At 43.1% G+C, this 15,661-nt stretch overlaps 1 protein-coding gene across 3 annotated transcripts in view; it reads left to right on the top strand.

Moving 5' to 3' along the window:
• igf1rb (insulin-like growth factor 1b receptor) overlaps positions 1-13,269 on the top strand; it is a 53,163-nt gene extending 39,894 nt beyond the window's left edge. For 2 of the 3 annotated variants that reach the window (XM_063882181.1, XM_063882183.1), the window contains 15 exons: positions 426-552; positions 1,342-1,574; positions 1,679-1,846; positions 2,434-2,644; positions 3,085-3,413; positions 4,417-4,550; positions 5,096-5,255; positions 5,354-5,453; positions 6,144-6,214; positions 6,297-6,526; positions 7,469-7,576; positions 7,693-7,855; positions 8,110-8,239; positions 8,334-8,468; positions 8,639-13,269. In XM_063882181.1, coding sequence (XP_063738251.1) covers positions 426-552; positions 1,342-1,574; positions 1,679-1,846; positions 2,434-2,644; positions 3,085-3,413; positions 4,417-4,550; positions 5,096-5,255; positions 5,354-5,453; positions 6,144-6,214; positions 6,297-6,526; positions 7,469-7,576; positions 7,693-7,855; positions 8,110-8,239; positions 8,334-8,468; positions 8,639-9,140 — 2,801 coding nt within the window. In that variant the 3' untranslated portion in view covers positions 9,141-13,269. The remainder of the gene's footprint in view (positions 1-425; positions 553-1,341; positions 1,575-1,678; positions 1,847-2,433; positions 2,645-3,084; positions 3,414-4,416; positions 4,551-5,095; positions 5,256-5,353; positions 5,454-6,143; positions 6,215-6,296; positions 6,527-7,468; positions 7,577-7,692; positions 7,856-8,109; positions 8,240-8,333; positions 8,469-8,638) is intronic. The other variant, XM_063882182.1, reaches the window with a different exon arrangement.
• Positions 13,270-15,661: the final 2,392 nt, after the last annotated feature.

The following is a 15,661-nucleotide window of genomic DNA, read 5'->3' as shown; positions in this document are numbered from 1 at the left end:
TCAGTCTCCTGAAGCTGACTGGATCTTTCCAAACACCTGTTAATGTTCTAAGTATGCTCGACTTCAGATCATATCCCAACTTATTTCCCCTTGCAAACATAAATATAAGACAGGAAATGCATCCTATGGTTTAGCTTCAGGGTCTGAGCTTTAGTGTGCTTTGCAGAGCTCCACAGGAAGTGAATTATATTGAATATGAAATAATGATCTGTGTCTGTCTTGAAAAAAGAGCTTGATTTTTGGTAAAGAAATATCAAAACTTGAACCCACTTAAAGTCTGGAGGCTTCTAAACAAGAATGCTTTCCTCTGAAATGCTTTTTAATGTCCTATTATTTGTTTAGTTTGTGGATATTTGGAAGTGTTCAGTGTTTTTTAGCTTGTACAGGTGTCTGTAAAATGCCTGAACTCTACGTCCTGTCTCCAGGTGAAAGCACCATCCTGAGGTTTAAGTCCAACAGCACCAGCAGCACGAGGATCAAGCTGACCTGGCAGCGGTACCGGCCGACCGACTTCAGAGACCTGATCAGCTTCATCGTGTACTACAAGGAAGCGTAAGTTCTCCGGGCGTCGGTGGTTCCTACCAAGTACTGGTTGTAGACGAGAGAGGAACTGGAAAATATTCAAATATAGTCCAACTGTTATAAAGTCATTTGCAGAACAAAAAACAGAGTGTTTATGGGTTTAATGTGAAGAGAGCAACAAGTAAAACAAAGAAAAGGTGGCTGTGAATAAAGTGAATGTTTTGGGAGTTGTGAAAAGAGTCAGAATTTCGAGATTTTCAGAAAAAAATCTAAATTCTGAGAAAAAAAGTCAGTAATTTGAGATTTAAGAAAGGACCCAGACCGTTAGAAATGTTATATTTATGCACAAATAAATATTCAATCAATGAGCAGAAACGCACTCAATTCTAATTATTGTTACCTGAGAAACCCCCGTACTCTGAATCCAGTTAAATCAATAACTGACAGTTGGTGAGTCAAAACCAGGGCTGCAAAGATGTGGTAAATCTAACTAATTGTGATGATTTTAACTGAACTAGCGATCACTATCCTGGAGGGATTGATCATTTTTTGCCTCGTTATTCTGATCTATCATTAGACGTTTAAATAAATGATGGTTTGGTTTTTATGTAGTTTATAAAAGGATCTTTACCAACAAATCTAAGTCTGTAAAATAGGATTTGGAGGCCGGGAAATCTCTGCAGCTTCAAAAAACTTAATTCCAAATTGTATTTTAACACATATCTAGACTTTGAAATACGTCGTGCTTCCTGAAATGTGAATATTCCACTGCTATTGTGATAAAATGATCAACACATTTAACCCCGTGTGGTCTTGCAGGCCGTTCCAGAACATCACGGAGTTCGAGGGTCAGGACGGCTGCGGCTCCAACAGCTGGAACATGGTGGACGTGGAGCTGCGTCCCGACAAAGACTCGGACCCCGGGGTGCTGCTGTCGGGTCTGAAGCCCTGGACGCAGTACGCCGTGTTCGTGAAGGCCATCACGCTCAAGGTGGACGACAAACACCTCAGCGCCAAGAGCAAGGTGGTCTACATCCGCACCAGCCCCTCAGGTGAACACACTCTCAATACAGAGTATGGTAGTGGTTTTGTCATAGTTACCTACTTACTTTTTGGGGGATTAGACTAAAAATGAAGTGTTTCCCTCCCTCTTCAGCGCCCTCCATGCCTCAGGATGTGCGGGCGTACTCCAACTCCTCCACTCAGCTGGTGGTGCGATGGTCGCCTCCGATCGCTCCGAACGGAAACCAGACGTACTACCTGGTGAGGTGGCAGCAGCAACCTGAAGACAGAGAGCTGTACCAGCACAACTACTGCTCCAAAGGTGCAAATACAGCTGCTGTGTGCAAGCATGTGAAGTACTTCAGTGGAAAATACACTCTAGATCAAAGACAATATATGAGTAACACGCGTATAGGATGCATCCCCCTATAGTTGAGCATGGAGAATAAGGGGGTATTTTCTAGTGACGGAAAAATGATCCAAAGTCGAGGCAAGAATCTCCTTTCTGTGCATTTAATTCCTCTGATCCAGTATCACACAGTACTATGCAGACATTAGTCTTGCCCTGCAGCCTTTCCTGTGGCTCTCCTGCTAACCCTGGTGAAAAAACCTTAGCCCTCTCTCCACCTGTCTCCAATAAATACACACCTTCAAAATAAAAGCATAAAGCTTGAACAAAAAGTACATGGATTGCTGTGTTAAAAATCTTTCTGTGAGCTATTTTTCTTTGTGGAAATTAAGATCATAATGATGAAGGCGTCACAAGTCTGGATTTTTCATTGCTTTAGGTACCTTGAAAGTGCTTGAATTTGACTTAAAAGCTGTTCAAACCTTGATCATTAGGAGTGTTTACATTTGATGCACACACACTTTATCATCATTAATCCGATGTTCTGCCTCCTCCTGCAGAGCTGAAGATCCCCATCAGGATCGCCGCTGTGGGAGTGGGGGACCAGGAGGAGGACCCACTGAAACCCACCAAACCAGACACCGAGGGGCCAGAGAAAGGCCCCTGCTGCCCCTGCCCCAAGTCAGTGGAGGACCTGGAGGCCGAGGCTGCAGACGCCTCCTACAGGAAGGTGTTTGAGAACTTCCTGCACAACTCCATCTTCACTCCGAGGTAAGCCTGTGGTTTTGATTACCTCGTGTAGCATAATGTACATTTCTCCGTTGCAGGACGAATAAAGGAATTCTGATTCTGATCTGGACTGCTCTTCCATCCTCTTGTCTCTCTAGAAGAAGATGAGCTGATATAATGAAGAGAGCAGCAATTCAAACTTAAATGAAGTGGCTGTGAGAAAAGTAAACATCTTGAGAATTGTGAAACAACTCAGAATATTAAGAAGTTCAAAATAAAGTCAGAATTTAGAGATTTTGGATTATTATTAATCCCAAAAAATAATAAGTCAATTATTTTATTTATTTTTCTACTTTCTGACAATATGCTTTTACTTGTTCTCTCATGTTTTATTTTTCTATTATATGTTTTTTAAATAACATTTGGGGACTTTTAGAAAAAAAGATGAGATTTCTGCTCTTGCTCCTCCCCCTCTCCTCCAGACCTTCGGACCGTCGACGCAGAGATCTCTTCGGCGTCGCTAACTCGACTCACCCCCGACGTAGTCGCTTCCTCTCCAACAGCAGCACCTCCTCCTCCTCCTCCTCTCCTCCTCCCCCGAACCCCGCCGCCGGTAACAGCAGCGGCCCGGTGGAGGCAGAGCCGGCGGAGAAAGAGTTTGAGTTCGTGGAGCAGGCGGTGGACGAGCGCGAGCTGCAGATCTTTGGCCTGCAGCCGTTCACCGTTTACCGCATCGACATCCACGCCTGCAACCGGCAGGTCCAGCGCTGCAGCGCCGCCGAGTTCGTCTTCTCCAGAACCAAGCCCGCAGGTCAGAGGAGGATCTGTTCAGAGAAGATGAAAGTCAACACGTATACTAGCAAAGGAGTACCACCAGGGTTCCAGCTGATCCTTCAAAAGTCTTTAAAAGTTGAATTTATTTATGGAAAGGCCCTAATGATATTGAAATGTTGCAAATCAATCTACAATAGTTTTAAAAATGCAAAGAGAAATGGAAATCTTCTAAACCCCTCATAATAATGTATCTTTTTTTCTCAAACTGTGACGGTCATTTAATTGTAATCAGAGTAGCATTTAAAAAGTCTTTACATTAAGCTGTAGGAACAGTGATGATTACAACTTTTTGAAATTATATTGTAATCGTATTTAGGTTAAAAAAATGCCTGAATTTCAATATATTCAACACTTTATCCAACGCTCTACCTCATGTAAACCTACCATTTTGAATGTCTCTTATTTAAAGTCTGAAAAGTCCTCTATTAATCCCTTATTCTGGAATTTACCCAGGTGTTTATCCGACATGAGCATAGTTGAATCAAAAAACGTGTTTGCTTATGCTAAAATTGCCAGCACAGTAATTACTGAAAGCACCAGCTGTATGTGTGATTTCTGGGGCTTTTATTTTGAAAAACATGCCTCACCCTGAGCTTCCTGTAATGATCAGTACTTACTTACTTCCTCTAGGGGTCTTTTATTTTGAATTGTATTCTGAAGAACTTAACCTGAGCTTAAAGTAAGGGCACACTTACTCATAAATCATCATGAATAAAACATGAAATCAAAGCGATTTATCAAACAAACCACAACATACATGCATTCATATCGGAAGTAGGAATGATAGCGATATTGCCTTTGCGAGTGTGGGCCATTTCTGTTTTAGGAAACTCTTAAAGTGCTGGATAATTACACTTGTTTTCCAGATATAAATGTGTGCAAGAACACTGAAAACAGCTGCTGACTGTGAGGTCAAACTTCCCTGAATACAAAAGGCTGTTGCAGAAATCAAACTCCTCTAACTTGACCTCCGTCTCCAGAGAAAGCCGACGACGTTCCCGGCCCGGTGACCTGGGAGGGCCACGAGGACTGGGTGTTCCTGCGCTGGCCTGAACCACCCCGACCCAACGGACTCATCCTCATGTACGAGATCAAGTTCAAACTGGCTGCTGAGGTAAGACCACACAACGCCTCCCTGAGGAGCGGAAAGACGGAGAAATCTGATTAAAAAAAGTCCTGTTTATTCTGTTAAAAGTGAAAGATCTGACCAATACGTCGACTCAATCACCACCTGGTTTGTTTTGATTATGCTAATTTTAAGGTGTTTCACTCATTATGTCTGTTGTTGTTTCTGAGTCTGTTCAGAATCAGAAACACAACCAGTCAAACAAAAAGGCTCTCTACATAATCAATACAACAGTCGACCATTGACACACATTCATTCAGAGGCAGAGGATGTCATACAAGGTGCCACATGCTGAGGGAGACTAAGATTCACACACACACACACACACACACACACACACACACACACACACACACACACACACACACACACACACACACACACATACTGAGACATTTGACGTCATGTATTTTGCTCAAGGACTCTGACATATTGACTGCTAGCGGACGTCCACTCTAACTCTAGTCCTAACAAAGATGTGTGTGTGTGTGTGTGTGTGTGTGTGTGTGTGTGTGTGTGTGTGTGTGTGTCAGGCGGAGAAGCACGAGTGTGTGTCCGGTCAGACGTATCAGGGCCAGCGAGGCGTCCGGCTGTCCAACCTCAGTCCGGGAAACTACTCCATCAGAGTGAGAGCGACGTCGCTGGCGGGAAACGGATCCTGGACTCGGGGTGTGGATCTCTACGTGGCTGAGCGTAAGACACACACACACACACACACACACACACCTTTAAACCCCGTCATTACTTAGAATCCGGTCGGAATAGTAATCAAAGTGTTTTCGACCCGACAGGATATGAGAACGTCCTGTACGCCATGATCTTCGTTCCCATCGTCATCGTCCTCCTCATCTGCCTTCTGGTCTCCATGCTGGTGGTCTTCAACAAGAAAAGGTGTGTGTGTGTATGTGTGTGTGTGTGTGTGTTTCGTTATGAAGTCAGAATATCGAGGATTTAGGAGAAAAGTCTAAATTCTGAGAAAAAAAGTCAGATTTGGAATTTGAGAAAAAAATCTGAAATTTTGAGAAAGAATCGAATTTTGAGGATTTCCGGAAAAAGTCTGAATATTGCTTTTTATGCACAAATTAGCATTCAATTAATGTGCAGAGACATACTCAATTATAATACATGATTAACCCCGTACTCTGAATTCAATTGAATCAAACCAGGGCTCCAAAACGGGGGATCGATCACCGTCCCTGAGGGATCGATCACCGTCCCGGAGGGACTGATCATTTCGTGCTTCGTTATTCTTCGGTCATTAAAAATATAGATAAATGATCATGGTTTGGTTTTGATTAGAAAAGGATCTGTACCAAACAAATCTTTTGTATTAAGTCTGTAAAATAGGATGACAGTAGAAGGACCACAGAGAACGTTTATAACAATATCAGCTGATTTTTCACTTTTGTTCTTGAGTTTTTACACAAAAGTATCTGAGATAAGCGAAAAGTCAGTTTGGCTTTTCTTCAAAAGCTAAAACTGTGATACCCATGATTTTAAACCATGCGGATACCAACTGTGTGTGTGTGTGTGTGTGTGTGTGTGTGTGTGTGTGTAATACTCTCGTTTCGTTTGTGTCAGGAACAGCGACCGGCTTGGAAACGGAGTCCTGTACGCCTCCGTCAACCCGGAGTACTTCAGCGCTGCAGAGAGTGAGTACAGTGCTCCGTTACTTCCTTATCGGCGTGCACTTTGGGTCTCTGTTCACCTCTGTGTGGTCTGTTTCCCGTGCAGTGTACGTCCCGGACGAGTGGGAGGTGGCCCGCGAGAAGATCACCCTGAACCGGGAGCTGGGACAGGGCTCCTTCGGGATGGTGTACGAGGGCCTGGCGAAGGGCGTGGTGAAAGACGAAGCGGAGACACGTGTCGCCATTAAGACGGTCAACGAGTCGGCCAGCATGAGGGAGAGGATCGAGTTCCTGAACGAAGCCTCCGTCATGAAGGAGTTCAACTGTCACCACGTGGTATGTACTGTACACACTGTTTCCCACAGCAGATGTTTATCGGACCTGAGCATAGTTGTATCAAAAGCCTGGCTAGTATTGAATGCACCAGCTGTATGTGTGCTTTCTGGGGCTTTTATTTTGAAAAACACGCCTCATCCTGAGCTTTCTGTCAGGATACAGGTACTCTAATGGTCTTTTATTTTGAAAAACATGCATCTTACTGAGCTTCCTGTAACGATCAATACCTCTATGGGGCTTTTATTTTGAAAAAAATGCCTTATCCTGAGCTGCTTTTATTTTGAAGAAAGTTACTCTTTTTGAGCTTCCTGTAAGGATATTGCAAATAATTGGGGGTTTTATTTAGAAAAAAATGCCTCATTCCGAGCTTTCTGTAAGGATACATTAACTATAAGTTTCTTTTATTTTGAAGAACATGTCTTCCTGAGTTTCTTGTAAGGATACAATAGCTCTAATGGTCTTTTATTTTGAAAGACATGCCTCATCCTGAGCTTCCTGTAAGGACACGCTTTTATGGTGCATTTGTTTTGAAAGACCTTTCTGTAAGTGAACAATAACTGTATTAGTCTTTAATTTTGACAAAGTGCTTTGTCTGAAACTTCCTGTAAGGATACAGTCACCCTATGGGGCTTTTATTTTGAAAAACGTATCTCTTTCTCAGCTTTTTTGCAAGGATACAGTAACCTTAAGGGCTTTTATTTTGAAAAACACATCTCTTTCTGGGCTCACTGTAAGGATACAGAAACACTTTTGGTCTTTTATTTTGAAAAACATGCCAATTGTTTACATGGCCTTCCTATCAATTATTAAACAGGTATTGTTGCTTTTTGTCCAACACATTTATCTCACACACACACACACACACACACACACACACACACACACACACACACACACACACTCATACCATCCAGAGCTAACTGCTGTGTGTGTGTGTTGCAGGTGCGTCTGCTGGGCGTTGTGTCTCAGGGTCAGCCCACGCTGGTCATCATGGAGCTGATGACCAGAGGAGACCTGAAGAGCTACCTGCGCTCGCTGAGACCCAAAGAGGTACGGACCCCTCTATACCACCTGCAGGGGCTGTGAGTTTCAACATTATTAACTAAATTAACCCTTCTGTCTGTCTGCCTGTCTGTCTGCCTGCCTGTCTGTCTGTCTGTGTGCAGACTCAGTGGACCAGCCTGTCTCTCCCCCCCCTGAAGAAGATGCTTCAGATGGCCGGGCAGATCGCCGACGGCATGGCTTATCTCAACGCCAACAAGTTCGTGCACAGAGACCTGGCGGCCCGGAACTGCATGGTGGCCGAGGACTTCACCGTCAAGATCGGAGGTAAGGGGGGGGGGTCAGAGGTCACATCAGAGGGGGCTTAAAAATCCCAGTAAAGGTGACCCATGGTGGGGCAAAAAGAAATAGTGTCTGTACATTTCCATTGTTACAGCTAGGGGGAAGTGCAAATACATACATATTAAGTGTGTGTGTGTGTGTGTGTGTGTGTGTGTGTGTGTGTGTGTGTGTGTGTGTGTGTGTGTGTGTGTGTGTGTGTGTGTGTGTGTGTGTGTGTGTGTGTGTGTGTGTGTGTGTAGACTTCGGAATGACCAGAGACATCTATGAGACGGATTACTACAGAAAAGGAGGAAAGGGTCTGCTTCCCGTGCGCTGGATGTCCCCCGAGTCTCTGAAGGACGGCGTTTTCACCACCACCTCTGATGTCTGGTGAGCGCGCACACACACACACACACACACACACAACCATTCAGTTAACTCCCTGCAGAGACAGTGACATATTTAACCCCCGCCCCCCGTGTAGGTCTTTTGGGGTAGTGCTTTGGGAAATTTCCACCCTGTCGGAGCAACCGTACCAGGGACTGTCCAACGAGCAGGTGCTGCGCTTCGTGATGGAGGGGGGGCTGCTGGAGAAACCACAGAACTGTCCCGACATGCTGTAAGACACACACACACACACACTCACACACACACACACACACACACACACACACACACACACACACACACACACACACACTGATTGATAACTAAAGTGTATCTATATGACAATTAAGCCTTTGACATAAGTATGCTGATGTAACTGTGTGTGTGTGTGTGTGTGTGCAGCTTCGAGCTGATGCGAATGTGTTGGCAGTACAACCCGAAGATGCGTCCGTCCTTCGTGGAGATCATCGGCAGCCTGAAGGACGAGCTGGACCCGTCCTTCCGGGAGTCCAGCTTCTTCTACAGCGCCGACAACAAGCCGCCCGACGCCGCGCCGCCGCACCTCGACGCCGTTGACAGCGTGGACGTCGTTCCCCTGGAGCCCGCTGCCTCGTCCTCGTCCTCACAGCAGACCCCCGTCCCCCCCCAACAGACGCCACCTTCCCCGAGCACAGAGGCTCCCCCCGGGCCTTCGTTAGCGCCCGGCTCCCCCTCCTCCTCCTCATCCCCGCCTTGCACGTCGAGCGCCGCGTTGGACAAGCAGGCGTCCGGACAGCCGGCGACCAATGGGCTGTCGGGGGCGGGACTTGCAGCGTCTCTGGATGAACTGCCGGCGTACGCTCACATGAACGGGGGACGCAAAAACGAGCGCGCCATGCCCCTCCCCCAGTCCTCCGCCTGCTGAAAGACCCTTTCTTTTAATACTACGTCCACCAGCTGGAGGAGCACAGGAAGGTGGAGTCACTCAAGTTCACTGTACCTCCCCCCCATTTTCATATTTTTGGTTTCTTCCAACTGGCTGTCAAGACGTGACACTGCCCTCGCTGCTGAGTGGGATAAACCAAAATAAAAAGGGGGTAAAAGAAAGGAAGAACCTCAAAGGGGGGGTTACTCCATCTCTCTTTATGGCTGAGCTTATTTTATAAATTGTCGTTTGTTACTTTTTTTACATGTATTCTCAAACGGGGAGAACAAGGCCTTTATCGATGACCGGCATTTTTGGGCGGGCATTACGGTGAAACTGTTGCATATCTTAATGAAGAAGCACGTCTCCAGAGAGGAAACGACCGACCACAGGGACGGAAAAAAAAGATCAAATCTGCCAAATTTGTTGCCAAAATTCTACTTTTTTGTAAAACGATTTATTCTGCAGTCTTGCTCTGAAAATCTCCGACACACCAGATTCAAAACAAACACAAACAAGCACTTTGATCTGACAGTAGGGAACATTAAAACCATGATCCACCACGGGGATAATTCAGCCAATAATGGACCATTTGTTTATCAATTACTCAGCCCGTGTTACCGTGAATTCCAACTTTGTGGACGAGTTGTCCCTTTGACTTCCCTCTACAGCCCTACGCTACTGCTCTCCTGCTCTTTGGATTGGAGGATCAGGGCCACATGATAGTTGTTTCTTTTATCAGATCCAAGCAAAGTGGATTTTTGTATTTTAAACCCAGAACTCTGAGATAAATTTCAAGATTTGTTTCCGTAAATCCCATTAATTCCAAAATCTCGGTGAGGAGTCTCATTTTTAGATCAAATCTTATTTGGTGAAAAAACAATCTAAATTTCAGAAATCTCAGAAAAGCGTCTGAATTCTGCGGAACAAAAAGATTTAGTCATTTTTTCTCTGTTTTCTGTCTTTTTTCAGAGATTGTTAACTTTTCTCTCAGAAGTTAGACTTTAATCACACGACTCAAAACGTGTGGCCCTGATCCTCCTCTGCAGGTTTGCTGTTCACACCTTCTGAACATCGTTGACCTTCATCAGAAATCAAACAGTCACAAAGTTTTAGTTTTGAACAGCAAATCCAAAACAGCAGCAGAAGGAAACAAAGGCTGTGGATGGAAGCTCACAGAGAGGAAATCACATGTAAACTAGCACTCAAACGTCTCTTCTTTTCAGACTACTTTGGAGCGTCTGCGCGGACGGACGCTCCGGTCTCCTTCGTGTCACTTTTGTACGTTTTCTACGGTTGGAGACATTCATCTTGTACAGAACAAAGCTGCTATTTCTCTTGTGGTTGTAATATATCTATATATATATATAAATATATATATATATAAAAAGAGAAAACTCTCCTTCAGGTTTGGATCTACGAACGTTTCCTCTACACTCTGATTTTTTTTCCTAAAGCTGTATTCGTGTTTATCTGAGCTGGATTCCTTTCTGTGCGGTACGACAGACTCTGACTCTGAGGTCAAAATTCAATCTTTATCTACTCTCCTTTTTCTAAAGCTGTCATACTCAGAGTATTCCTTCCGTGTGTGTGTGTGTGTGTGCCTCAGTCGCTGCTTGTTACTCATTTTCTTTGAAATTAGAGAAGAGATGCAAGAGAAGTGTTTCTTAAAAACCGTCTGGAACCAGAAGAGCCTGGGGCCTTTTAGCATGTGGAGCCAAAACACTGACTGAATCAAGTCAAAAGTTAATAGAATAGAAAAACTTCCCTCTGTCAGTAAATGATACCGATACTCAGTGGAGACGGAGCGTAACACATAGCTCTCTTCTTACCTCCGTTTATGTTGATACGGCTTTTTGTTTCTAAGTTGATGGTAGAAATATGACAGCGTATGAGGGTCTTAGGTAAAAAAGGAGCCGGGTAATGGGGGGTAACTTAAGGAGAAAACAACGTATCATTTTACACATTCAAGGCATTCATTTACGTCAAAAAAACACAAAATTAGAAATAAAACCTGGATTTCTTTCAGTATAAAGTCACAAAGAAATGTCAAAATGGCTTTTTTTTTTGCCAAATCATCAGAAGCATCGAGAACTTGAAGATGCATTGCCATAAATCTGACCTTTTTAGAACAAAATGTACCTCTTTCAACCTTGCAAAGTGAAGGAAGTGGTTCCTTGGACTTTATTCTCAGAGAATTGAAGATGTTTAATCCCCTTTACCTAAAATGAGCCTCAAGCATCCTTTAAAGAACTGATTTTGGGGAGAAAAGCTTACAGTTCTTCTCTTATCTTGAATTGTTTGAGTAATAATGTCATTTATTGTTGCACACGGTTATATTTTGGACTTTTCTTGCAACTTTTGACACTCTTCTGTCAGCGTCAGGGCTCCATATGTTGAGATCAGACTGCAAATGAATGCAGGATATACTGTTTATGAAATATCGACTTAACATCAGAAAAACAAGATTCCCTTTAAGGACAAATGCTCTTCAGGCTCTCCTCTACGATTAAAACACTACATTTAAAATCTGAAAACACACTTTATCTGACGTGAAGACGGGTAGATCAGAGACGACCACACAGGTGTTCTTTGGTTGTTTATCTTTTTGTTTCTGAGTGTAAATCACTGTATAAATCCCCCTGATTGTTCTCCTCCATCTTTGTGTCCTGTTGCTGTTTTTTGGGGGAAAGTTTTGTTGTTCCTCAGACATCCATCTACCTCACTTTGTCTTTACTTTCTGCTCAATCTATTCACACGTGTCGTCAGTGCTGGTAATACGGTTAAACCCAGACCACAGAACCGGTCGCTGCTGGTGGAAAATGTCTCTTTATCGTGCAGATAATCAACAACACGTCGAAGGCTCCTTTCCGCTCATCACAGTTCCGTGTTTGCGACGTATTTCCCAGATTTTAAACATTAAGTAAGGCATGGTACTCCTCCTTAGTTATTCAAATGTGCATTTAAGTTGCTCTGCATCCAATTCATGTGAAATAAATACCTGATCCATAAAAACCCACATTCCTGCTGATCTGAAGGTTCTGTGGGACTCTATATTTAAATTCTGTTTTCCTTTTCAGTTACACAGAGATTGATGGAAACGTAACATATCTTCTTCTTGCACATTATTCTATGTCAAATAATATAAAATAAACCTGAATTTAGTCAAATATCGCTTAAGAAAAACAGGTTTAAACAAATATTAGATTTTTCAACCAAATGTTGGGAGAGTTTTGGGAATTTCTGAAGGAATACCTATTTAAGATTTCTGGGGATTTCTTCTTTGTTTTAAAGACAGAGTTTGGATGCTTAGCTGATATTCAAATGCAATCATAAATGACATAATTAACAATAAATCTCATAGTTGATATTTCCTTTAAGCAGGAGGCGCCTTACTGACATCACTCTTCTCTTTCTGGTTCAGGTGTGTCTATATTTTTAAACACATCACAAATGCAATTCGAGGAAAGATTACACAGGACTGCAAATGATCAGATTTTTCTAAATATTTTTGATTTAACAGTTTAATTTCCACTAGTTGTCGTTAGTTATTTCTGGGACATGTAAACAACATCAATTCACGACATCAGTTGCCAAAACTCGTTCGGTTGACGGTGCAATTCATCCAAATTCAAGACATGACTTCTCCTGTAAAACCAACATGCACATTCTCAAATGGGCTTCAGATTTCAAGGGAAACTCATCATTTATGGTTCAGTTTAAGATGTGTTCTGTATTTATTCCTCTTGATGGGCGCTGTAGTTGGTTTTCTGATGGGTATTTAAGTGTTTGATCTGAATTCTGTCCCACTTCTACCACTGGACCCCCTGCAGAGTTGACTCTAAATCCACCATGTTTGTTTCTTTTCTATCATTTCCTGTTTTTGTTGCATTGATGGCGATATTTTTTGATAAGTTATTCACAGCTGTCCAGCTCAGATCTGTTAGACTGATTTTTATTTTTCGTAAATGCTGTTCTAAGGTTATTTTGGTTCCTGTGATAAATATATTCTGATGAGTGCGTACTGGAAACACTGATTGGCCGAAGGAAGAAGAGAATGTGTTTTTTCTCTGGTTCTTTTTTTTTCTACACAAGATTTAAGATGAATTAAAAATGTATGCAAACTGCTCATCTTTGTTGGGGAGTGTGTGTGTTATTGGTGCTTCAGCTGCCACACATGTAGTGTCTGCATCACAGCACAGTATAACCTGCAGTACTGGAAGTAAAGTTCAGGGACGGAGAAATCAAATCCGAATCAGAAAGGATTTATTTGTCCCGAAAATGTGCAGAAACAGTAAGGAAATGCAGATACGTACTCCATGATGAGGAACATGAAATTAGAGGAGGGTACATTGGACAATATATGTGTTTTTTCTGTCTTTAGCCCTTAATTCTATGTCCGAGACCCCCGTGTCTCCATGTCCATGACTGAGTCTGTTTACTTATTTCATTTCATTTATTCTAGAGTTTGTTTTAAAGCTAAAAAAAAAGTGACCAGAGACCCGGACACGGACTCGGACCAGAGACCCGGACACGGACTCGGACCAGAGACCCGGACACGAAGACACAGACACAGAGACCCGGACACAGAGACCCGTACACAGAGACCCGTACACAGAGACCCGGACACAGAGACCCGTACACAGAGACCCGGACACGAAGACACAAACACGGAGACCCGGACAAGGACTTGGCCAACGAGACAAGTGCACGGACTCGTGAACAGCGACACGGACTCGGACTCTGATCGGCAATGGAGACCTCGGCCATGGAGGCTCGGACAGGAAGACTCGGACTCGGACCAGGCTCAATTCCGTGTCCGAGTCCATGTCCGATTCTATGTCCGAGACCCCCGTGTCTCCATGTCCATGACTGAGTCTGTTTACTTATTTCATTTCCTTTATTCTAGAGTTTGTTTTAAAGCTAAAGAAAGTTCTTAAAGTTCTGTAAACTCTTTAAAGTTTGAACTAGATTTGGAATAAATCTAACAAGTTGAATTTAAGGACTGGAAACATATATTTAGACAGAGAACTGAAAAGAAGAAGAGAAGCATGTAGAACAGACATTACATCAGAGCTATAGTAAACAACACATGTTAGAATAAGACATATAGAAACACTTTGACTACAAATATGCAAAACTAGACAAAGAAATATTCAAAAGTCTGTAAAATATGAACAATAAATGTAAGACATAAGAAACATTTAGACATTCATAGAAAAGAACAAATGAGAAACAAATTAAATGTAAATAAATATCAGAAATGGAAAAAAGAACAAGTTATAAATAGAAGACAATTCAAAACAACTGTTACCTCCACAGATTGAAGAACAGACCCCAGCTGGGATTTTACACTCTCATCTTTTGTGTGCAGAAATATGAAATTGAAAAGTTCCTCAATCTGTTGGATATGGTCAATAAAAAAAGCCACCTTTAAATATCGCTGACTCATGTTTACACCTCATGAACTCTAGAGACAGGACCAGAACCAAAAGGCACTAACCCTGCAGAACCAATCTGAATCTGATCTATTCTCTGCAAAGCCTCCAATAAAGAGTCCTGTTGAGGCTGGGAACCAGCAGCAGCTGACCCTCTGCTTCCTGTCGCTGTATCTGCCTTAGTTTACTTGTTTGTTCCTCTAAATTACTCTCAGTGTCATTTGTTCATTAACCCAGGGCTTTCATAGAGGGAGCACTGCTTCTGCATCAACAGAACATGTTGGGATGATGAGCCAACTTAGAAACACTTCTCCATTTAAGAAACAAATAAAATAAATAAGATAAATAAAATTAATTAAATAAAATAAATTAATTTATTCATTTAATTAATTAATTTATTCATTTAATTTATTTAATTAATTAATTAATTAAATTAATTAAATGAATAAACAGACCCAGACATGGAGACTTGGACACAGGGACTCGGTCATCGACCCGGACATGGTCTCGGACGCAGAGACTCGGACACGGACCTGAACGCGGAGACCCGGACAAATGTACTGGATTGGCGGAGTTCGAGTCACGGACTCGGTGAAGGACTCGGACACGGAGACTCAGACACGGACTTGCTAACGGAGATTGCCCCGGATTTGGACATGGAGACCAGGACACGGAGACTGGGTTATGGACTCGGTCAAAGACTGTGTCACAGAGACTCAGACACGCACTCGGACCAGTCAACAAGTCGGGACACGGACTCACAAGGAGACCGGGAACCGTAGACTCTGACATGGTCACTGAGACATGGACATGGAGAATTGGACTGCGAGGCAGAAACGTAGAGACACAGACACAGAGACCCGGACACGGACTCGGACCAGAGCATGCAACACCCTACAAAGTAATGCCATTCGGGTTAAAAAATGCTCCTGCTACATTCCAACGTTTGATGAATCGTGTGGTGTCAGGCCTAAAGGGCTGTACTGTATATCTAGATGATTTGGTTATTTGCAGTGATACTTGCACTTCGCATATTCAGCGCATCGAGATGCTTTTTGAACGATTGGCTGAAGCACACCTGAC

This window comes from Eleginops maclovinus, chromosome 4 (assembly GCF_036324505.1).
Source record: "Eleginops maclovinus isolate JMC-PN-2008 ecotype Puerto Natales chromosome 4, JC_Emac_rtc_rv5, whole genome shotgun sequence".
Classification (NCBI taxonomy): Eukaryota; Metazoa; Chordata; class Actinopteri; order Perciformes; family Eleginopidae; genus Eleginops; species Eleginops maclovinus.
This window is presented reverse-complemented; position numbering and strand designations above follow the sequence as displayed.